The sequence below is a fragment of the Rhinolophus hipposideros genome (assembly GCF_964194185.1).
Source record: "Rhinolophus hipposideros genome assembly, chromosome: 6".
In the NCBI taxonomy this organism is placed as follows: domain Eukaryota; kingdom Metazoa; phylum Chordata; class Mammalia; order Chiroptera; family Rhinolophidae; genus Rhinolophus; species Rhinolophus hipposideros.
In genome coordinates, this window is record NC_138052.1 from 77,730,855 (window position 1) to 77,754,876 (window position 24,022).

At 37.1% G+C, this 24,022-nt stretch overlaps 1 protein-coding gene across 17 annotated transcripts in view; it reads left to right on the forward strand.

Moving 5' to 3' along the window:
- The window catches only part of UNC80 (unc-80 homolog, NALCN channel complex subunit), a 188,238-nt gene that overhangs the window by 95,440 nt on the left and 68,776 nt on the right, over positions 1-24,022 (forward strand). For 13 of the 17 annotated variants that reach the window (XM_081051365.1, XM_081051373.1, XM_081051364.1 and 10 more), the window contains exons 27-31: positions 1,921-2,124; positions 4,091-4,191; positions 8,383-8,583; positions 16,450-16,557; positions 17,839-17,977. In XM_081051365.1, coding sequence (XP_080907491.1) covers positions 1,921-2,124; positions 4,091-4,191; positions 8,383-8,583; positions 16,450-16,557; positions 17,839-17,977 — 753 coding nt within the window. The remainder of the gene's footprint in view (positions 1-1,920; positions 2,125-4,090; positions 4,192-8,382; positions 8,584-16,449; positions 16,558-17,838; positions 17,978-24,022) is intronic. The other 4 variants (XM_081051368.1, XM_081051369.1, XM_081051370.1 and 1 more) reach the window with 1 other exon arrangement.

The following is a 24,022-nucleotide window of genomic DNA, read 5'->3' on the forward strand; positions in this document are numbered from 1 at the left end:
GATATGAGGTGAGAGAAAAGGGAAAATGAGATGATTGTCTAATTTAGATTAATTTGTTTCACTTTCATGCTAGTTCTCGTTGTCATGGAGATGAAAGCTAAAATTCAAGGCTGTAAAATCTCAACTGATATTTTTCATGTACAATGCCAAATCTGAATTTTAACTGCTGTGTCCTTTGTAAATAACCAGTGCCATAATTCTGAACACTAATTTTTCAGTGCTGTCTCCAATTAACTTTGGTGGTAGAACAGGTTCTCAAAGTTAAATTTCTTTCAGATCACATTAACTTGGGGTTGTTTTGCTGCATTTGTAGGCTGAAAGGTATCATGAAATCAGGCAAAAAATGCCTCTATAAAACTTAAAAAAAATTATCTCTCTAATCTTTTTCTCTACTTGCCAATCTGCCTTCACATGAAATTGTATTCGTTGTCATTAAAAATGATAATTATGTTCTATTTCAAATGTATGTCAGGTATGTTCTAAAGTCTCAATTAAGCCTAAAAATAATATTGAAAAATAGAGTGGTTGAGTTTTGTGCTATAATTAAAATAGGGTATTATGGTCGATATTCTTTATGCAATTGATCCAACTGTGCTGCAAGAATTTTTATGGATGTGAACGTCTGTCCATATGTGTTCAGTGAGCTCCATGAGGTCTTTGCCAGCTGAGTGGTGATGATTTTAGTCTTTCTTAATTATAAGAGTAAATCAGAGATTAAACATTTCACATTATTCAACAGAAATTCCTCTGTGCTCCTTTATATGGCATTAAAAGTGTACATTTAATTAACATTTTATAGAGCTGTGCAAGTTCTATGAGACTCATATACTAACTATCCTGTGAGTGAGAAACCAAAGACTAAAATGCAATCTTCCTGATTGGGACTTAAAAAAATATTAATAGCTATGCCTTAAATAATTAGTGTGAAATCTTGTCCGTGTCTTAAGAAGGAAAACATACAAATATGACCCTTTCTCTATAATGACGTTAAGCTCTGAAAGCTTTCTTTATCCCACCCTGCAAAATCAATGTGTGACAACACTAAATCTTCAAAAGCAAAGCAAAGAGGTGTGTCTATGACTATGGGAAATAAAGATGATTTTGATGATTAAAAAGAGAATTAAAAAAGTAGGTTTCAGGTTTAAACATGTTTATTTTACCCTTTTATTTTCCTCACTGATGACTGTTTCTTTCAGAACACTAAAGATGAATAATGCATGTTCTTTTTGGTACATATAGACTGTAAGGTTGGCTCAGGGTGTTGCAACATTTGGACTCACATCTCACCCAGACTTTTGACTGAGAGGAGGATGCTATGAAAACACTAGGTGCATTGAAAATGGAACCATTTCACACTCATGTTCACCCAAAGCACCCCAGTGAAAACAGATCCTTTAGTGCCTTTGCTGAGGAGCTGAGCGGAACCCACTGCTGACAGTTGGAGAGAGAAGCACGTCTTGTTTTTATTTCTTAATGAGGTATTCCAAAATGAAGGGGTTTACATGAAGGGGTTTACGTAACTGTGCAAGTCCCATTTCAAAAGAAAAACAAAAACACATGGTTTCTGGTTCTGTTGAATCAAGCAATAATGTTACATAAATGTACTCACAGTCCTGCATAATGCAAGGGCACACTCATGCTTGTGAACCCTGGGCCAGAAAGAGAGCAGGTTGTTCCCAGCACCGATGAGCTATGTGTCTGAGAAAGAAGCTGCACCAGCCCTTCCTGGTGGACCCAGCCTCCTGCCTGCCTAACAAAGCCACCTCACTGGGGGCTTGGGAGAAGCTCCTTGTCCAGACACGCTGCCCATGCCAGCCAACAGAGAGGAGGCTGTTCAGGGACAAATTGGGGAGAGTTTGGATCTACACTCGCTGGGGAAAACTAAGGGGGAAAAAGCCCTATTTTATTCTTTTAATACAGTTCCCAGCAGGAAGATCAGGATAGGAGGTTCTCGCCTGCTCCAGATTAAAGGAACCCGCAGTTTCCAGGTGAAGAAGGGGGGTTCCTTGTCCAGCATTCGCCGGGTCGGCAGCTTAAAGAGCAGCAAGTTATCACGGCAGGACTCAGAGTCTGAGGCTGAGGAGCTGCAGCTGTGCCAGAGCAGGGACACTGTCACTGACCTAGGTAACATAGAGGAGTGGGGTGTGCAGGGACGTGGGGGGTAGGAAGACAGGGCCCAAATCCTAAGCAGCTAAAATCCATTTTGTTAGCATCAAAAGATGGAGGGCAGAGCCATAGGTAGGACCATTCATTCAGTATGCAAACCAAACTCAGACCTTAGTGTGCACATGGGTCACCTGGGAGTCTTGTCAAAATGCAGATTCTGATTCAGCAGATCTGGGCTGGGAGCCTGAGAGTCTAGGTTTTTAACAAGCTTCCTGGTGTAGCTGGTGCTGCTAGTTCAAAGACCGCAGCTTTAGCAGCGAGGATACAGAGTACACATGTGGGAAAGATGTGGGAAACGCTCTAATGACAAGGACGTTTTACTTGAAATCCGGATGTCTTTGCATCCGTTTTTCCGATGAGGACCTTTAAAGCAAAACGTAGGTATTCCCTTGGAGAGAGCTCACTGAAGGTCCTCTATATTTTAAAGTCTCTATTTTACCATAAAAGAAGCCAGAATATTAGAGAGGAAATATCATATAGACCTGACAATTAGTGACCTTCAGCCAGTCAGTCAGTGTCTCGGGAATTTGTTTCCTCCAATTATCCAATGGGAATAATTATATTTACTCCTTGCCTACTCTGAAGGGATGCTCTAAAGATAAATTAGGGGATGATTATAAAGTATATTAAATACCTTAGAGTGAGTTCTGTGTGCAACCAAAGCGTTAGAGTTGTAGATTGTCACTATAGGATCCAAAGAGACTCTGAATCCCAAAATGTGTTCGTCCCGTGGGCCCTGGATATCATCTTCATAGACAAGAAAAAGATTAAGCGGGCATGCAGCTAAGACACACCAGACGCCTAGAATTTAACTACTAAGTAAAATGTAAAGCACATTTTCTTTGCCATTCAGTCTCTGTATGAGAAGCAAAAGAGAAAGCTCACCTTTCCAGGTATCTTGTTTCAGAAGTCAGTCAGGAAGAATGTGGGTGAATTATCAATCAATTCTGCTGAAATAGAAGCTGAGTATATTCCATCAAAGTGAGTTTAAAATAGGAAATATTTCTAAACTTACCCACCCTCAACTTTGAAAATAGCTAATTTATGCATTACTTAAGAATTCTCCTTATTTTTTAAGGAGACAATAGAAAAAACCGTGGGATTTCTTTGGTTATAGGTCTCAAGCTTTAGCAATTATCATCAGTTAGTTTGGGGAAAATTTTTATTTCAATTAGTTATTTGAATTGGTCAATTTAGCCTGACCAGTTAATTCAAAATAGCCAGGCTAGAAGCATGGTTTTGTCATAGAAAAGACTCAGAAAAGCTTTTAGATTTGAGGACAAAGTTTTATTGTCTCGTATACTAAGTAGTGAATTCCTGAGAGATGTCTCCTTTATACTTTCCCATAGAGAGGAAACTTTTTCAGTCCATGATTAAGACACTAATGGTCCAAATTCCCTTCATTTTCCCAGCACCTGCCCATCTTTGAAGCAGCTTTGATAACAAAGACAGGTGGTATTAGGAACAGTCAGTCATATGGCTAGAACAGCACTACCCATAGTCAGTCACAGCAGTTGTCGAGGCAGTAGTACTCAGTGTGGCCACTGCAGGTTGGTTGGTGTCCTTACTTACCTGTACCTGCAAGGTCTGGGCAGTCTGGAATGGATTTGGGCATACTCAACCAATAACTTGCTCATCTCAGCAATTCAAGGACTTGACTCTGTCTTTTCTCTGCTCCCATGTCTCAAAATGGAAGCCACCATAACAGAGATCATAAATGTCTTTGTAATTGCCAGTTCAGCTGGTGGTGAAGGGAACAGCTTCTATTAATATTCCTCCATTAAAATCAGTGCTATGCCCTGAAACCCACGGGGCAATGGTAGTCTGCCCTAGGATTCAAAAGCATGGAGAACTATACCATACCAATGTGTTCAAAAGATGGAGAACAAACAGTGCAACCTTTCTTGGTATTTTTCTTTTGAAGAAGGGAGTCCTTGGAGTGCAAGCGAGCCCAGCATTGAGCCAGAAGGAATGAGTACTGCCGGCACAGAGGAAAACTATCATAGGAACATGTCATGGCTTCATGTAAGTAGAAACCTCAGAAAAAGCCCTGAGGTCAATTTCTTTTGGCATTGGGAAAGATTCATAGAGGGAGGACAAAAGATTATACTAAAACCACAAATACAGTTTAGTCTCCAAAAGAAACCAGAGGCTAATATTTCAGCTGAGCCTTTCAATACTCACTATGATTGGTATTCTGCTTTATGATATTCCCTTTAAGCTTAACTAAGACCAAGGATCCTTTGTGATGGTTGGCTTTGGGGTCACCATAAGTCAGGGAAAACCATGAGTAGCTAGGCCAGACTGGTGATCAAGATAGCTTGAGTGACACAGGCAAGGCATCATGGTAGTTTTATATACGTTATCAGCAATGCTGAGAGCAAGGTCATGGTGTCAGTCTTGAGTCTGTATTATATCAAACTGTAAACCAGGACATGCAGATTCTAAGCTGACGACAGTCACACCTCAAAGAACTATCCAGAGGGCACAGTCAGTTGGGGATCCCAAGGAAACTCCAGGCATTGATTAAAGTTCAAGGTTTAAGTGGGCATGAAGAAAGAAAGAAAGACAAAGGTAAGGAAGCATAACTTCAGATCCACAATTGGCAGGGTGCTGTCATGATCTCCTCTGATTTTAATCTGACTTTCTTATAGGGTCAGATAAGGACTGGCTGATGTATGACACTTCACAAAGTGCCTTCACTATGGAAGTGGTCCCAGAACTGGTTTATTTGGGGACTCTCTGAGGCAGCTGTTTTTAAAGCAAACTTTTTAGTGAAGTCAAACATACATAGTGAAAGGATACAGAAAAAAGCACGTGTACAACTCAATAAATTTTCACAAAGTAAACACATACGAGTAGCCACTACCAGGTGGAGAAGAACAGTATCAACACCTTAGAAGCCATACACAGGCCATCTAACAGTCACTACCCTCCCTCATCAGTACCCATAATTATAACTGCTAACACCATAGAGTAATTTTTGAAATGCATATAAATTAGCATCTTATTCTAGTATATACTCTGTTGTGTCTGTTTCTTTTGCTCATATAAGTGTAGCTGCAAGTCCTCCAACTTTACTCTTCTTCTGGATGGCCTAATTTATTCTTGGCTAGATTCATTTCCACTTAGAATCACATTGTCATTTTCCATAAAAAAGCTTCCAAAGCAGCCTTGAATGTAAAGATTCTTTAAAATTGAGGAACTGAAATCTTTATTAAGTTTGTCTTCAGATCTATAAAGTGATCAATCTCTCCATGAATTTATGTCACTCCACTTATTTAAGACCTCTTAAATTCCCCTCAATAACGCTTTTTAGTTTTCTGTGTAGTGTTCTACACACAAATACTCTGGAAGTGTGTTTAAACACTTAACAGTGAAACAGACTTTAAATATTTAGAAGAAATCACTGATAAAATCTTTTAGACCTAAAATTTTCTTAGTAAGAAGGTTTTTAATTACAAATTCAATATATATAATGTGATTAAGACCATTCAGATTTTCTATTTCTTCTGGGAGAAGTTTGATAAATTGATTTCTCCCTATAAATTTGTTAATTTAATCCAAATATTCACATTTATTAGCAAAAAGGTATTTATAATATTCTCTTAATTGCCAGTTATGTCCTCTGAGATTATTTTAAATTCTGTGTATCTACATCAATATGCCTTTATCCTTTCTGATACTGGTAAGTTATGTCTTTTTTCTCTTGTTTTGTTTTGTTTTGTTTTTTGGCTGTTTGTTTGTTTTTATTATTATTAGGCAAAAAAACAGCTTTTGGTTTTGTTGTTTTGGAATGTTTGATTTTGTTTCATTAATTTCTGCTAATATTTTTATTAGTTCCTTCCACTTTCTTTGAGTTTAATTTGTTTTCTCCTTAACTTCTTGATATAGATACTTAGATAATTGATTTTCAACCATTTTGCTAACATATTCATTTAAAACTATAAATGGTGTCTAGAAACAGCCCTAGTTGTACCACACAAGATTTGATACATCATATGTTCATTATCATTCAGTTAAAATATTTTTTAATTCCCACATTGATCATAGTTGATCATAGATATTTGAAAGTCCATGACTGATAATTCCAGTGCATAAATCTATTGGCTTCTCTTGGTCCTGCTCCTTTATGTGCCTAGCCATTTCATTGACTACTAAACATGATAGTTGAAAAATTATAGAAGCACGATGATGGATACATGTCATTATACATCTGTCAAAACCCACAGAATGTAAAACACCAAGGGTGAACCCTAATGTGAACTGTGGACTTTGGGTAATAATGATGTGTCAGTATAGGCTCATCAAGTATAACCAATGTGCCATTCTGACGGTGATGTTGATAATGGAGGTTATGCATGTGTTAGGGCAGAGAGTGTATGAGAACTCTCTGTACCTTCTGTTTAATTTTGCTATGAACGTAAAACTACTCTAAAACATTTTATTAAGTTTTTAAACATTGTAGAATTATAGAGGCTCCAGATGAAGTTCTCTCCCTCCAGAGATGATTCACCCTATCCTCTGACAGATAGCAAAGATCACCTCAATACAATCAGGAACTAAGCTGACTTGACTTGTACTTTTTCTAGTTCCCCCATCCCCTATACACATACCTCTTAGTATGAAGCCATTTGAGGTTCCCAGTGAAAGTCTTAGATATATCCTAGAGCCCTTCATTCTTGATGAGTTAGAAACTTCAATTTTGTTTCCCCATCACAGTGAAATTGCCAGGATCTCAACTCTGCTTGTCAGCTAGTTTCTGCCTTGCCTCTTCGCTACAATTCAGCAAATTCTTAGAAAACAGTGACCGAAGGGACATTCCTTAGGCAGAATTTTAAAATTATAGATTTCTAGGTCACTTCTTCCTCCACCCCAGATCTACTAAATTCGAATCTCCTGAACTAAAATGAGTAATGTTCATTTTTGTGTTTGTTTACTTTTTTGTTGTTGTTGTGAAGCTTTCTTGGTGCTTCTTTTGAACAGCCAGATTTGAGAATAACAAGGGAAGCCTTAGAGTTCTTCCATGTGCCTCATACCAGCATAAACAGGAATATCAGAGATATTCAGTGAATCTTGAGTGAGATCTAGACAACACATGTTTTGAAAATTTTGAAGAGGATGAGGCATTTATTAGCTGAGTTTGACAGGGGTGTGGAGTTGAAGTTTTTCTCTGTCTCCGAGTAAATAAGGCCTCTCAGTACTAAGGAACTGTGTGGCAGCGCTTCTGAGCAGCTTGGATTAGCCTTGTCCATGTAGATTCACTTTATGTTCTCCATCCAGTATAGCTCACAGTGTCTCACAGGTTAGGTTAGGATGGGAACTAGTTTCATGAGGATGGAAGCATTCCAAAGATTACCCTATGCATATCTGACTAACCTTGTTGCTGCACAATGGTGGATACATGTCATTATACATCTGGCAAAACCCACAGAATGTAAAACACCAAGGGTGAAGCCTAATGTGAACTGTGGATGCTGCTGCCTTTTTAGGAAGGCAATTTAAGAAGTTACACATTGAAGGGCCTTCATTCCTTACCTTAAAATAACTATATCCTTAAGTGAACTGAGTTCTCTTCTGGAATCCCACTTGGGATGTCTAGATGGTGTGAGTTGAGCCAAATCAAGCTACAAGTGAAGAGCTAGAATGGCCCAAAAGTCAGAGAAAAAAATATTCGTTTGTGGAGAAACAAATGGCATTCAGTGGCATTCAAGGGCCAGTTGAAGATTATATAGGGTAGAGTGGAAGATGCAGAAATATTTTCAAGTTCCACGTAGGTGGGCATCCCACAGTTGTCAAAGGTCAACCAAATCCTTTGCTATAGAACTTCTCTCATCAGTTTATGCTCTTCTGTCTGGCTCTTTCCACAACATAAGAGCTGGAAAAATAATATATTTCAAGTTCAGAATGTTCCTGTGAAAATATTTGGAAAGTCTACATTTCACAATAATTGTTTGAAAGTTTTGAAGGTCAGTTAACCTTTTATTGTTTCAAAATGCTCCTTTCTATCAAGTGTGAACGGAGGGTGCAAAAGAATCTAAGGACCTAAAGGCTTGGAGCTATTTGTTCTCTTGTGGGAACTATTGAACCACTGTGGTTTCAAGAGCCCTTAAGGGAAATGACATTCTAACTTTCCATCCTCTACCCCACCTGTATGTTCATGGTTTGTCTGCACTCGGGTTGGCTGGTTGAGTCTTAATGATGTCTGTGCCCCAGGTCATGATCTTGCTGTGCAATCAGCAAAGCTTCATCTGCACACACGTGGACTACTGCCACCCACACTGCTACCTGCACCACAGCCGCTCCTGTGCCCGGCTGGTCAGGGCCATCAAGCTGCTGTACGGAGACACTGTGGACTCCCTCCGGGAGAGCAACAATATCAGCAACGTGGCTCTCAGAGGCAAAAAGCAGAAGGAGGTAAGTGAATGATCAAGCAATAATATACCAGTTACAGGGGAAATGATGGCAGTCTTTTCTGACAGTCTTTTGCCCGGAAATAAAAGCGTCAGGCCACTGCAGTTGTACAAACCAGGTTACAGATCTGTGTGGTTCTGGGTAAAGGTAGAAAATAAGTACAAGAAGGACAAATGCTTTGTCTTCATGTCCATGAGCAAACATGGAATCTCTTCCTAGGGTTTGTTTAGTTCTTTGAAGAAATATGAACTCATGGGGTGGTGGCAATGAGTAGGTTATTGCGGTAGACAAAATAATCCACCCCCCACCACCAAAGATGTCTGCATTCTAATCACTGGGACCTGTGAATATGTTGCTTTCATGTGGCAAAAGGGATTTTACCTATGTGTATAAAGAGATTTATAATGAGGAGACTATCCTGAATTATCCAGGAGGTACCCAATATAATCATAAGGGTCCTTATAAGTAAAAAAAAAGGAAGGCAGGAGAGGCAGAGGCTGAAAAGGAGACATGACAAAAGAAGCAGAGGTCAGAGTGAGGCAGGGCCTTGAGCCAAGAAATGCTGGTAGCTGCTGGAAGCTGGAAAAGATAAGGGAATGGATAATTCCCTAAAACCTCCAGAAGAGACCATCCATTTTAGACTTCTGACCTCCAGGATTATAAGATAATAAATTTGTGTTGTTTTGAGACATGAAGTTTGTTGGTTATTTGTTACAGCAGCAATAGGAAAATGATACAGTTAGGTATTAAGAAATCAGTAATAAATGGCCCAACTGTTCACAGATAAATAACAGAGTAATCTAGGTCAAATCAGGCCTAGAAACTCCTTCAAGAAACTTACATTTTCTAAGCACTCAGCTGTACTTTTCTGACAGCTACACTGAGCAGCTGAGCTGGCAGATGACGAAGACAGGAATCAGGCTGCCGTGCGCCTGCCAGGGAAGCCCTGGGTCACCCATCTGCCCCTGAACAGGCGTGATGGCCAAGACATCCGATTGAATGAGTGCTGCTGGCTGGCCCTGCAGCTGCTTATCCCAAGTGGTTTTGCAAAGAGGTTTTTATATAATACCTATTCAGTTCAATGAACATTCGTTGTGCACCTGCTGTTGGCACAATATTAGTGCAGATATTCTGGGAGACATAAAAAACAAGTAGGAGCAGAGGATCTTTCTACTAAGAAGTTTGCAAGCCTGGATTGGTGGGGTGGAAGGATGACAATAACATACAAATCAAACAGCTAAAGAATATGAGCAAGAACAAAAAATGCTCTGTTGAGTTGTATAGCAATTTGTAACGCTTTAGCACTCACAAAGGGATTTTTTTCTTTTAGTTACAACCTTTTTATTACAAAAGCAATGCACATTCATTGAAGGAATTTTGGATAATACCAGTGACCCTAAAGAAAAATATATGTATTTCATGTATCTCATTTAAGTGTGCTAATTAACGTTTTGGGATATGACCTTTTAGTCTTTTTTTCAAAGCAAATGGGTGAGGGTACAAGGCAGGTATATATCGTTCGCAAAGTGCTTTGGGATTCTTACAAACCCTGTGCAAGAGGTATTATTGTCCCCATTTAATAGATGACAAAGTTGAGGCTCAGAAAAATGGGATTGTATGTAGTTCACATCTGTATCATATTCATCTAGACTTTAATTTGGAAATATAGAATGTCAAAATCAGGGCTTTTTTAACTACACTCTATTGCATCTCATGGTATTCAAACTACGTAAATTCTAAGGGGGAATCAGGTAGGGAATAGATCAATGTGGGTATACACTGCCAAATGACATAAAAAGAAAAATATATACATATGTATGTTTGCATGTATACATATATATAGAGACATGTGTATATACTATATATCTCAAATGTAAATGACGCTACATTCAAAGAAAACCTCTTTTCATTCAGGCAAGTTCTCCTTCATGTAAAAACTCCCTTAGCTTTAGTAGAAAACCATATATGTTGGGAGTTGCAACAATGCACCAACCTAAAATTAATGTTCGTTGTTCACCATGCACATTTTGAGATTTCTTACTACCATATCTGCTCCAACTGTACTTTCACCTGTAAATCCATACGTGTCCAAATCCAAACATCCTTCAAGATCCAACTCAAATGCCACCTCCTCCCTGAAACCTTTTCTGATCTCTCTAGTGTTAATCACAGGCATACTATAAGTGATAACTGATGTTATTTTCCTTCCAACCTTCTTCCTCTAAATTACACAGTCATTTTACTCGTGCTGTTTTGATTCTTCATTCATCCCTCCATTCGTCCACGCAACAAATTTTTAAAGAACCTATGGACCACGCTGAGTTCCTACTATGAGCTGGGTATAATAATGGGCAAAAGAGATATGATGAACATAGTTCATTTAGAGAGACAGACATGAATCAAATAAATGTCCCAAATTGATGTAAAATAGCATCAATGAAGGAGAGATACACCATGTTACAAAAGCTTATGAACAAGGCTTTGAACTTGTCAGGGGGGACATAGGCAGCCTTTCCAATAAAGTGACAGATGAGCCTTGACTGAGGGACTCATAGATGTTAACTGAATATGGAATTTTCCAACCAGAGAGGAGATGAGTACAAAAAACCATGGCTGGAGCACAGAGGACTGTGGTGCATAATGAGGTCGCACAGGCAGATATAGACCAGGCCATTGTGGTCGCCCAAACCATGGAAAAGATTTTGTTCTTTATCCTGTGGGTAGTGGCAATCACTGAGAGATTTTAAGATTATACTGTGTGCAAAATGGGGCTGTTGATAGCCCTATTTCTCCTTTGCCTTAATTATATACTTTATTGCTTATTACTAACTGTTTAATTAATGCATAAATTAAAATTATTTAATGCATATTATTAACATTTTTGTATTGAACAGTATGTAAGAGTATGGTCATTACAAATAATTTCAATTATTTTTTATGTTCAATTTTGTAAATTAAATTTATTGGGGTGACATAAGTAAATAAAATTATACAGGTTTCAAGGTATAATTCTATAATATGTAATTTGTATATTGCCTTGTGTGCTCCCTACCAAAAGTCAAATCTCCTTCCATCACCCCTTTACCCTTTTCTATCCCCCTTTTCCTCTGGTAACCACTATACTATTGTCTGTCTATGAGTTTTTGTTTGCTTGTTTATCTTGTTCATTTATTGCTTTCAGTTTTATATCCCACATATGACTGATATCATATGGTTCTCGACTTCTTCTGACTTATTCTGCTTAGCATGAAACTCTCAAGATCCATCCATGTTGTTGCAAATGGCAGTATTTCTTCCTTTCCTATGGCCAAGTAATATTCCACTGTTTATATGTACCACTTCTTCTTTATGTAGTCATCTGTCAAAGGGTACTACTGTTGTTTCCATGTCTTGGCCACAGTCTTACATGTAGTGTGTCCTGTATGATATCTAACAGAGTGCATCACTTATAGCAGAGGGACAATAAATGTTGAATAAATGAATTGGGTATGTAGTTCTGGGATGTTACATGAGTGTCCTCCACCTCTAGCCCAACCAGGACACTAGGCTAAAGCAGCAGAAAAAGCTTGCCAACCTTCTGCATTGTTTACATTTCTGAAGGGAAAAGGGAAAGTAAAGCCAGAATAAGTGTCCGCTAACTCTCACACATTTAAATTGGTCATGCAGGTGGAGGGCTAAAAAGATGTATTGAATCTTCTGTGATAAACATTTTGTTTCAAAATTGCCAGCCTCCTCTTCAAGCTCCTTTTATTCCCTCCATTTGCCTTTTCTGAGTCTATCATGTAAATGAACAATGCCCATGTTTCCAGAGCAAAATGAGTAGGCAATAAATCAAGCATAAAAGCAGTGGTTCTGATTAAAATCAAGACTTATCAGCAATTTGTATTTTGTTCCTGTTTCCTTTTTAATTGGTTGTTAACGGCAGAATATATTTGTGGCAGCTAGTACATTTTGTAACCCATCTAACTCTGATCAATCTGCTCATCTGCATTTCGGTGCTCAGAGACTAACTGTACATCCCGTTAAGTCTATTTTAGTGCACTTCCACACTTGATGGGTTTTCATAAATTATCATTATATGTACACACACACATATATACACATATATGTACATATATATATATATATATGTATATACATCACCTTCATCAAAGAACTCTTTGATTTTTCCTGTGTATTTGTTCCTTGTCCAATGCTATGTTCTAAATAGAGTAAATGTTCAAATAGTGCTTGCTGATGAATAAAAGTAGATAAAACAGTTTTTTTTTCCTTTCACCCAAAAAGGAGAGGGAGTAAAAGGTGATATGTGCCGAAAACAGAAAGGACATTCACTGTGTCTAAATTCTTTGAAGCCAATGCAAATGGCAAGCAGCCAACTTTTCTGCAGGACTAATGTTTCCCGCAGGACTAATATTTTTCTAAAGCTGTGGAAAGCACTATTGTGAGGTCAAACCAAGCCCTAGGTCTTGATTTCATGGGTCAGAATGACTGCCCACCCTAACATACATAATCCATTTGTCAAAGATGTGTGAGACACAAAGGGTCTATTTTACCTGTGGGGAAATATCGTACTTATATTGGCATGATATTTCTTCCCAGAAACTTGAGGAAATTACTTTCCCAGAGAGCCCAGCAAGCTGATTTCAATTTTCCAAAATTTTAAATACCTCATTATTTCCGCAGTATATCATCATTCATGGCAGATACCTCTTTTTCTACTTACCCAGTCTTTTCATTAGTGTGTGTTTATCTTATCTGTCTAAGATGCACTCTGCATGAGAAGAATCTTTTTTTGCTCCTCAGCATATCCCCAGAAGTTAGCCCAGTTCCTGCATGTGGTTAACTCAAAAAGTATTCTTGAATTATTAAATGGATAAATAAAATTTTTATTCAAAATAATTATTATACCTCTCTAGTCAATAATCTTTTGTTGCAAGTAACAGAAACTGACTGAAACGTGTTCAAGTAATTAGAAAGTTTCTTCAAAGGATGTAGCAAAATCGCAAGAAACCAGGGAAAGAATGGGAAACACAATCGAGCCTGAAAGGATTGAAAACCAAAGCTGCTTTCGTCTCAGGATGGACATAGACTGTCATCTCCGCTTCCTTCTGCATCTTCTCCACCTACGTACTCATCTCTTTTCCCTGACCAGCTCCTCCTGCTTTTTGTATCTTGTACTTGGACTGAAAACATAGCATCATTACTTCTCAGCCCTAGCAACCATCACCAAATGAATCAGACTTGGTGTCCCTTAATTACCTAAGGGACCCAACTCCTCCTCTTTTTAATCCAGACATCCCAAGTGATCAATCTCTGTAAATTCAATCAGTAGTGGTCAGGATGAGGAGAGAGGATAGGGAATCAAATACGATGAATATCTGTGACGTACTCGTATACAGAAAAGAAAATGACAGCAGTTCAATTTCTACACCATCCTATAGCAAGCATTCCCCAGTCAGCTCTTGGGGCTGTATAGCTGCTTCCCGCTGACTACAGCTTCCTCTGGTAGACCAACTCAACAATGAATGACATTATTGGTAATAAATTCTGCCCTTTGGTCTTGGGTCACAAGTCTTCAGTTTCTTTGCGTGACCCTGGTTGGTGTGTAAATTCCAACCACCATGTGCATCTCACAGTTAAGTTAAATTTCCAGTTCTTCCAAGAACCACTAATAATCAATAGATGACTTCAGAACTAGCCTACTACTCCATTCAGTTCCTTCCTTTCATTTAGCCAAGTTTCATATCAAGTTATCAAAGCAACCGACAGTAACCTTGTTAGTCTGAGTTAGGGGCCACACCAGTAGAGGGACTTGAGGGCCTTCACATTGTGTACCCAAATGTCCATCACACATGTACCCATCTCTGCTTTCTATCTTTCAAGCCTGACTAGGTCATTCAAGAAGAGTGACTAGCCCATCACTTTAGCGTGAAAGCCCTGTAAACTGCCTTTCCTTTCCACTAGGAATAACATTCTAATCATCATGAGGTAACCAGAATATCCTAGATTTCCTAAGGAAGCGTGCCAAGATATTAAAGATTTGATATCTGAGAAGCTTGACTTATACTTTTTGTTTTTAGTAGGCAGGATTAAATAGAACCCTACATTTCCCAGATTGTCAGAGGCAAATATAAATGTTCAACTTTTTTCCTCTAAGCTGAGTATTTTCCTAGTTAAAATTCTTATAATTTAATCCAGAAGTGTTTTGTTTTTCAAAAGTAATTCTATAGAGGACAAAATATCCATCCAAAGAAGATAAAGGTGAAATATTTACAAAATTCAAAAATCATGTTTTAAAGTAATTGTAATGACCTGGGGAAATATTCATTATAAGAGCAAAGTGAAATGAATTATTTAAAATTGTATGTCACATACACATGCACAGCATCCTCACAGTGGTGCTAAGATGCAGGGGTGGGGAGGTGGGGCCGGGGAGGCTGAAAGGGAACAAATAATGGTCAGCACTGTATTGGGGATTATAAACATTTTTGTTTTCTTCTTCATAGTTTTTGTGTTTTGCTGATATTCTGCAATTTACATGTATTGTTTTGTAAATATAAAAAAATAAAAGGGAGATGCCACTTTTAAAATAACGAAGTTTTTTAAAGGAAGTCAACTACACCCCTATATTTGTATGGAAAACGATTGTCATACACGATTTTACAAGTTTTCAATTTATAAAAAAGATAGGCATGGTATTTGTGCTGTGCATTGCTTTCCATTCACAGGGAAAAAAACAAAATGTAAGACTTTTCTCCCCAAATGATATGTGTTCCCAAGTATGTGCCTCCAGGTTTTTATATTTAGAAAACACAGCAAGAGCTCTGATTCATTTGTTTCCAAGTAGATTCATTTTGAAAGTTCATTCCATACCAGTCACATAATAGAGGCATTTTCTTGGTTCTTTTTGTCAGAATTTTGAAAGACTTTCTTGGAACATGCATGTACTTTTAGATTTGTCTTTTCTTTCAAAATCTTCATCCATAATACTATGAAGCTCTGTTCAAAATTCTTAAGGAGTTCAGTTTTTTCCCCCTTGGCTTTGAGGGAGAAAGTGTTTCATTGACATGGCACTGGAAAAACAAATGAGCATTTATTCTGTGCAAAGGGAAGGATTCCCTCTTTGCACAGCCTGAAGTAAAGAATAGGAAGAATCAGGACTCAGGATAAGTAAACAAGGGCCTGTCACCTTTAGGACCAGATCATTCTCCCAGCAGCTCTTTCCACTCCATTCCTTGGCATTTAGGGAGTCAGGAGAAGACCTTGTCCCTTCTGTGCTTACATAGGTGAGTTAGGCCTATTCTGGGCCCTGGTTGAGGGGCTAGTTTGAAAGAACTGCTGCCTCCTATAAATGAGTATAGATAAGTATGCTTTTATAGAGAAGACAGTTTATTTGTACAACTCGGACCTAGATGATGGTGAATCGGTACTTCCTAGATGAGTCTTTTATCTTTACTTCCTAACATTTCTCTGTGAAATATTTTCATCTTCCATTACCAAAAGGTCAACTTGTAACATCCAACCTTATAAAGGGTCATGGGGTAGAGTGGATTTTCACTGACTTAATATTCTAAAAGACTAGCCCTGAAATGGAAGTCAGCTTTGCAACAGGTCAAGTTACTCCACCTCTCTGGATCCCAGTTTCCTCAGTAGTAAAAGAAGAGTTTGTTGCTAATTATCTCTGCACTCTTTTTTTTTTTTTTTTTTACAAAGTTTACTGCTCTTAATTTTCAAAAAGTGTGAGGCCGCCAAAAAAGCTTTAAATCATTCCTCCCATCAGACAAAGAAGGTTGTTTGGAGAATTTGGGGGAAAACTGCTCTGTTGGTTTTGGAGAGAGCACTCTTTGTCACATCTCATGTTCTTTTCAGTGCTCAGATAAGTCATGCCTGAGGACACCTTCTCTGAAGAAGAGAGTTTCAGATACCAACCTGGAAGGGAAAAAGGACTCTGGAATGCTGAAATACATCAGACTGCAGGTATTTACACCTGGATCAGAAACATTCACAGAGCAATAGCAGGAAGAGGGTTCTAGATATCCTGTTTGCTATGGTTTGGAGCATACAACTCCAATTGACACCGTATTGGCATCATGGTCCCTTTAATTGGTGAGCAAGAGTGCCACCAAGTGTGCAAGGAAAAAAATTCCTCCTTTACAGACAGCCAATTTCCACTAAGACAAGGGTTTGGGAGCTTGACAGGAACTGTGCCTCTTCCTACTCTCTCTACTCCGGTGGAGCTAATTTCCCACCAGTATGGTGCTCACACGTCTTAGAATAAGACAGTCTAGGTTCAAATCCCAAATCTGCCACTCTAGCACCAGTACCTTAGGCAAATTCCCCCATTTTTCTCAGTTTTAGTTGCCTTACCTATAGGATGGGGATTATAACATTAGACCCCTCTCACAGGATTATTGCATGAATTAAATAAAATAGTACACTTACCTACTTATCCAGGGCTTGAAATAATGTTACATTATTACAATCAAAACTCTAAATCATAACGCATTTCCCTGGGAGGGTGGAGGCACTGCTTTTTATTTTTTCTGGAAAATGCTTAAAATGATGGTTAAAGACCTAGACTTAACCTGGAACCTATATTGATTGCCTACGTTATCTGAAGTAATTGATTAAATAGGATTTTGTGGGCTAATGTAGGCAATAACCACAATGTATATTGTTACAAAGGGAAAATGCCATCTACACTTAGACTGATTTAGAAAACTAACTTTCTGAAGGGAACTCCTTTATTCATTAGAGGCTGCTCACAGTTTTCAGTAGAAATGAAATCCTAAGAAACAGGAAAATAGGGTGGTTTGAAAGTCCATTGGGACTTTTAGCACAAAGACATATTGGCTGGGGTCTTTCTTTTCTCATAGAGCTGTACTTATTCTACAGTTTATTCCTTAGGTATTTGCAAAGCAGTTTTTATGGTGAAAGCGTGCTGAAATTAGTATGATTTTCCCCCCTAATTATTCATCAACTAATTAGGTATAAAACTTAATTTGTGCCATGCCAATAAGTATGCTCCATTTTTAAAAGTATTTTAAGATCAGCATGTAAATAAGACAATATTGTGTTGTGAACTGAGCCAGGTATATCAAACATTAAAAGAAAAAAGGATGCTATCAAAAAAATAAATAAAAATAAAACATAAAACATAAAGAAAGCAGAGAAAAGAGAAGTAGCACTTGAGTTTCATGAGGAGTATAGCCATCGGTGTCTTCAAAGATTTTAAGCCATGCTTTCTGTCTTTCCCAGGTGATGAGCCTGTCGCCTGCTCCCTTATCTCTGCTAATCAAGGCAGCACCCATTCTGACAGAGGAGATGTATGGCGACATCCAGCCAGCTGCCTGGGAGCTCCTGCTCAGCATGGATGAGCACATGGCAGGAGCGGCAGGTAAAGAAAGACTACCTGGGACCCTGGTTCTGGTCCTGCTGCTACTCTTCCCAGTATTTAAACAAGACAGAGGTGCACCCATTCCACTTTCACTCCTCGGTCAGATTCACAGCAATTGCTGGAACTCTCAACAGAGCTATGCACTCTAGGGAGGCCAGCCCAGGTTCTATGTACGCTCTTTTCATTTCACTATGTAATCTGCTTGAGAGCAGTAGGTCTCTCCCAGGGTGTTACCAAATAAGAGAGAATGATTTTCCCCAGAACCTACATTTTCTACTATATCTAACAAAAGATAAAATTCTTTTTGTGTGTTGTGATTTCCCAGATGTATCATGAACCACCATCATTAACTTCATTAAATCTTATGTGAGTAACCTTCTATGTCCAAATTACAATATCAAGAAAAAACTGTTGAAATTTAAGATATGTCCAAAGCTATATAGCTAGAAAATTGTTAAGTTCGAAATATGAATGCTTCACCTTTTTTCCACATTTTGTGCATATTCCTTTAGTTTTATAGTTACATTAATTGCAAAATGCACATGGTAAAAAATCAAATTAATACGAACGGGTATGAAGTTAAAAGTCGCACCCTCTTTCCTGTGAATCCCAGTACCTTTCCCCAGAGATGACAATTTTTTAGTTTCTAAAGACCCTTCTAAGGTACACTAGGCATGTATACGTATATAGTATGTACGTGTATAATGAATGTTTCTTTTTTCACACAAATAAGACATACTGTTTGCATTTTGCAATTTTCATTTATATCTAGGAAACTTTTTTCTAAAATTTTAAGAGTTTATTTGAGCAAAAATCAATTCAAATTGGGCAGCTCCAAACCACAAGTGGAGAGGAGAACTCCACCAACAGGAGCTCAAGGAGAGGCTTTTATAGAGAAAAAACTGAAAAAAGCAAAGTAAGACAATTATTGATTGGCTATAGCTTAAAGCCTAGTTGGCTCTTTGTGATTATTTGTCCTTAGAGTGTTGGTTTTATAACCTTGAGGCATTTCCAGACTTAGATTTCGGTCTGCTTACATAAGCTGCTATAGTATTAGAGCCATACCAGTCTAGTGTCCTTCATGTTTAACTAGTAATTTAACATGAGAGGATGACCAAAACTTTGGTATGAACTCCACTCTCAATCACCATTAGAGTTAAGTTGCTCTCGTCTCATTGCGAAACTTATAGATTATGTTGTCAGATTTGTGGAAGCATTGTTTTTGCTGTTCCTCTCATTGGTCATCTCGTTTCTGTTTCTCTAAGCACAGTGAGACCATCTGATGTACAGCTGATGGCTTTGAGCATGGGTTTAATACCTTTAAGAGAACACAACACACTAAGGAGACTATAATGATAACTATTAAGAAAATAATATCAAGAGACTGAAGTATACGCCTTAGCCAGGGTCCCTAAGAACCAAACCAATTGATGTCAAATAAATCAAAGAATGTACCTGAATGGGCACCAACCTGTTTTAGCCAAGTGACTCAGCTAATTTCTTATATTTGCTACAATACCAGCGGTGTTGATCCAGGTGCAATACAGGGTATTTGCTATGGCACAGACTCTTCCTTGTTCAGTCAATAAGTAATCTTAAGCAATTCTGTTACCTAAAACCACCTTGTAAAGAAAATTTAGGGACCTCTGTTGTGTAGCTATGGCCTTAGCAATAAATTCAGCAATAGTTGCCAGAGTTAAGGAGCACGGTCTACATTAACAGAGAGAAAAAGTAAGTAGTAAAAAGGCAAAAGGAATAAAGATTTCATATTCATTAAAAAGAATGAGGATCTTGATTCCTGATCCTGGGAGAGTTGTTCACCACAAGATGGCGTCTGCTTCTGGGGAGGAACCTCCCTAGGCTACTTTAATTTTAAATCTCCAGCTGGTGTGCAGTTCCAAGAGTTCAGAGGAGCTCTTTTTAATTGGGGGATACAGACACAACATTCAAGTCTCCAGAGTTTGGCTACCATTTGAGTCATGAGGAGGACCTACTATGGTCCCTTTCAAATAGGTTCAAGGGCAGCCTTTGTTCTTAGTGACTCCAAATCAGAAGGCCCAGAAAAATTGGAAATGTTAATTAGGAGAGTTATAGCCAGACATTTGAGGAAACTTAGAAGAATTAAGGATCCACTTTGGTGTACAGATATATAACAAAACCTCTAACACAATGACCAGGGCTAGAATTTGATATCCACAAGGTTGTATTATAATTTTCTCCTGAAACAATTTTTTCCTCTAAAATCACCCTCATTTTTATAAAAGGTAATCACAGTAACACACATTTGTTTGCAAATTAAGTCAGTCTCATTAAAGTTGGCCTGATTATTTACATAAGTGCAGCAAGAGTAGTGATTGACCATGCAGATTCTTTTTAAATCTGCTTTGCTAGAACTTTTCATAAGGAATCTTAGATTGGGCTTTTAATAGCCTCTCCAGGCTGAAAAGCTAAGCCAACATCTCACCATCAGATTTCACTGGGAATGCCTTCCTGTATATAAATACCTCTCTTCTTGAAATCCCAAGGTATCATGATTATTTTGGGCCTGCCGGGAAGTGACCTTTTTTACTCACCTGGTAAGGCCATGGGGAACTCTGTAAGGAAGGTACGAGGCCAGTTTTCCAAGAAGCTTTTATTGGCTTTCTAAAGTAACCTCAGTCCCTTAAAACTGTCCGGTCATATCTGATTTTACGCATATTCTCAAATATGACACTCCAGTCAAAGCCTTGCTAATATAACTGATGTTTCCAATTACGTCCTGTTATAAGGATAACAGATTTTTATTGAACTTATGCAAATAATTATACTGCTGTTAAAATGAGAATACTCAATAAGTTTCTGAATTTTGGAGAGATTAGATAAAGAGAAAAAGTAAATGTTTCAATTCTATTTACAGAGATATACTTTTAAATTTACTATAAGCCATAGTTAACTCAAGAGAAAAGAGGTTTTCCTAAGATCTGGAAACATAAAACATTAAGGAACAAGGAATGTTTCAAAGAAAATGTTGTAAAAAATCCTTAATTATCTTTATCAGTTCATTCAATCCCATATCATTAATTCTTGTTCTGCTTGAATCCAGTTTTTCTGGATTAGTTCTAGAACTTCTTATACAGTTAAGTTTTGTGATCTAAAAGCTATCAAAAACTTATATTCTAGAGTACTCATGACAGAGTCCTTTCCATGAGTCTCTCTGAAGATGAAGAATCTTTGCAAAAGCATTAGAGTAAAACATTAACTGTCTGTAAATGACAAAAAGACAAAAAAAAGCCATGCATAAAGATCTGATGAGAGTTCATTTGATAAGGAAATGTAGTTATTTCTGTGGCATACAATAATTTAAGATAATAACTGGATAATGAGAGTATTGACAAATTTCTAGAAACTTTAAACAATTTCTAGAATACCTATATCAGTAACATATACCAAAAACGTATAACTTAAGGTTTATCATCACTTCTTATTTGACAATGTTTCCTACGTAATTTAACATACCAAATAGATGTAATTAGTTTGACATCTCTTACAAGGTGGAAGGTGGGAGACAAATTTTTTTAGGTTTTTATAGGGGCTTTCTGGGAAATTTCAAAGTTACTTTGAGGTCAGAAAGACTTTTTAGAATTTGATTTTAGGAAGTTGTCAAATTATCAAAAAATTTGAACATTTGACTGAATAGGATATTGGATTATTATGAATAATGCTTAAATATGTATTTAACTAAAATGACAATAGAAGATTTTAAAGGCAAATACTGAAGGTTACATAGTTGTAAACAAAATTTAGCTTTTTTAGTATTGACAAGACTGGATTTTCTTAAGTAATCAAAGACCTGATGAAGACAACCTGGAATTTAGTAAATTATTTTGGTAAGACACAAAATCTTTGTTTTCCAAGTAGATTACCCAAAAGGTGAGAAAACACCTTGCACAATCTCTTATCAACAGCAGATTATTAGTCCCAGAAAACTTTGTCATTTTAACAGAGAAAATCAAATCCTAATTTTTCGCCAGTGTACTTTTGATATTAAAACTCATTCTTTAAAAGCTTAAATACATTCATTCCAGTTTTAGTCATCTTGACCACACACAAAATTCCTTTTCCACAAGCCTTCTACAACTTGCTAAATATCTATTCAGGTGTTATCCTATTTTTTTCTTTCTCTTTCTTATTCCGGAACAACCCGTCACTTTAACTTCCTTACCTAGTATTCATACATAGATATTTCATTCTACTCTTATGATTTCTAATTAGTTTTAATTATATATATTGATTAGAATTCTTAACCTTTTAAAAGTCTTTATTCCTAGTGAAAATTAAGAAGTAGACATTGTGAACTATTGTTATGCCAGCGTTCTGTGGATTGGCAAATTTACAAATACATTTCACAATTTCTAGAAGTATATTTTTCCTCATAGTAAAATTTTCAATGTAGCACAGAGCATGTTTATTAATAGACACAAACATTTTTAGTTCTTCTGTAAAAGGTAACCAAAAGTAGATAAACCTATGTTCAGTAATTAATGCTTCAATATTTTATCTTTTTTGGAAATGATTTATTAATAGATATTCAACGAATATGCATCATTTAATTTATCTTAATATAACTTGAAGATTTCAAGTTACCAGAAAGATTTGGAAACTATTTTTAAGTAGACATGTCATAAAGAATGATTATTGTTGAAAAATTCATTTATAAACTTTTGTCTTAGTTATATCTATTTAATTTACTTGTTTTTAACAATTATTTTTAGATTACTCATGAAGATTTCATGAGGTGTTAAACAGCTAACCATCATTTTATCTTTCTCGTTGACAAATTCTGTAAGAGATAACATGAGCTTATTTGACTTTAGTAAACCTAGATAGAATAAAAGTATTGTATTTAATTCTGATAATTCTGAAGACATGTCTGTTTTAATTAAACAAACAAACTAGCTTTTATTTAGCAAAGTTTATCTTAGATCACATGAACTTGAAAGACATTTGAGTTAGTTTCTATATTTCTGAGAGTATGCTTGATATATATATCTAGTATAACACACACACACACACACACATATGCTTACTTGCCTTTAAGCCAATCAAATAGAGCTTTTTACAAATTAATTTTGGCAATGCTATTCACAGGTTGAAAAATATCACACATCTATAACATACACTCAGAGACATACATAAACATATGGACAGATGCTGAGATCTTATAGCTTTCATTTTAAAATTTTATCCATGAGACAGGCACAATAATGAAAAAACTGACTAGTTTATAAAAAACAGTTGGATACAATTTGTGTTTCTAGTAGATACAATAAGGTAAGTTAACCTGCTCAGATGGCTAAAACTTTTACTAATATTTGTGGGAAACATTTTTATTCTCCTAATTTTTCAAATAGCTGCTGCTTCTCATTGTTGTTGTTGTTTTCCTTCTCTTCTCCCTCTCCTTCGTCTTCCTTCTCCATCCTCCTCCTCCTCCTGCTCCTCCTCTTCTTCTTGTTCCTTCCCCTTCCCCTTGTCCTTCCCCTTCCTTTTCTCTTTCTCCTTCTTCTTCTTTTCTGATAAGGATAAACTTCCTAAAATTTTTATTTCAAGAATGGCTCTGGGTTCATAGAGCAGACCAGGTAGAATATTTATATTTCAAAGACACAGAGAAATGATGTAAATTTTTCCAAGAAGAACTTTGGTTTCCTAAATCCAGATCTTTTACAGTATCTGCAAACCTTTTTATTATAGATGAATAGGGGAGGTTTGGGGATTGATAAAAACAAGGATATGTGGGCTTTGAATTGTTTCTAGAGCCTCTTTTCTGTTCTTGTAAAAACGCAATTTGTTAGACAAGTACAGTTGTTTTTAATTCCTGAAAGAATTGGGTTGCAATCTAAAATCAGGACACTGACCCAGCCATCTGTCTACAGTATTTTCAATGTGCTTCTTTATATCAGGAAGAAGTTGTTCAACGAAGGTGGAAGTAAAAAGATTTCTACACGCTAGATTTACAGTTGTGTTTCTTTGGAACGTTTTAGTAAATCCTTACTCAATGGCTTCAGAATG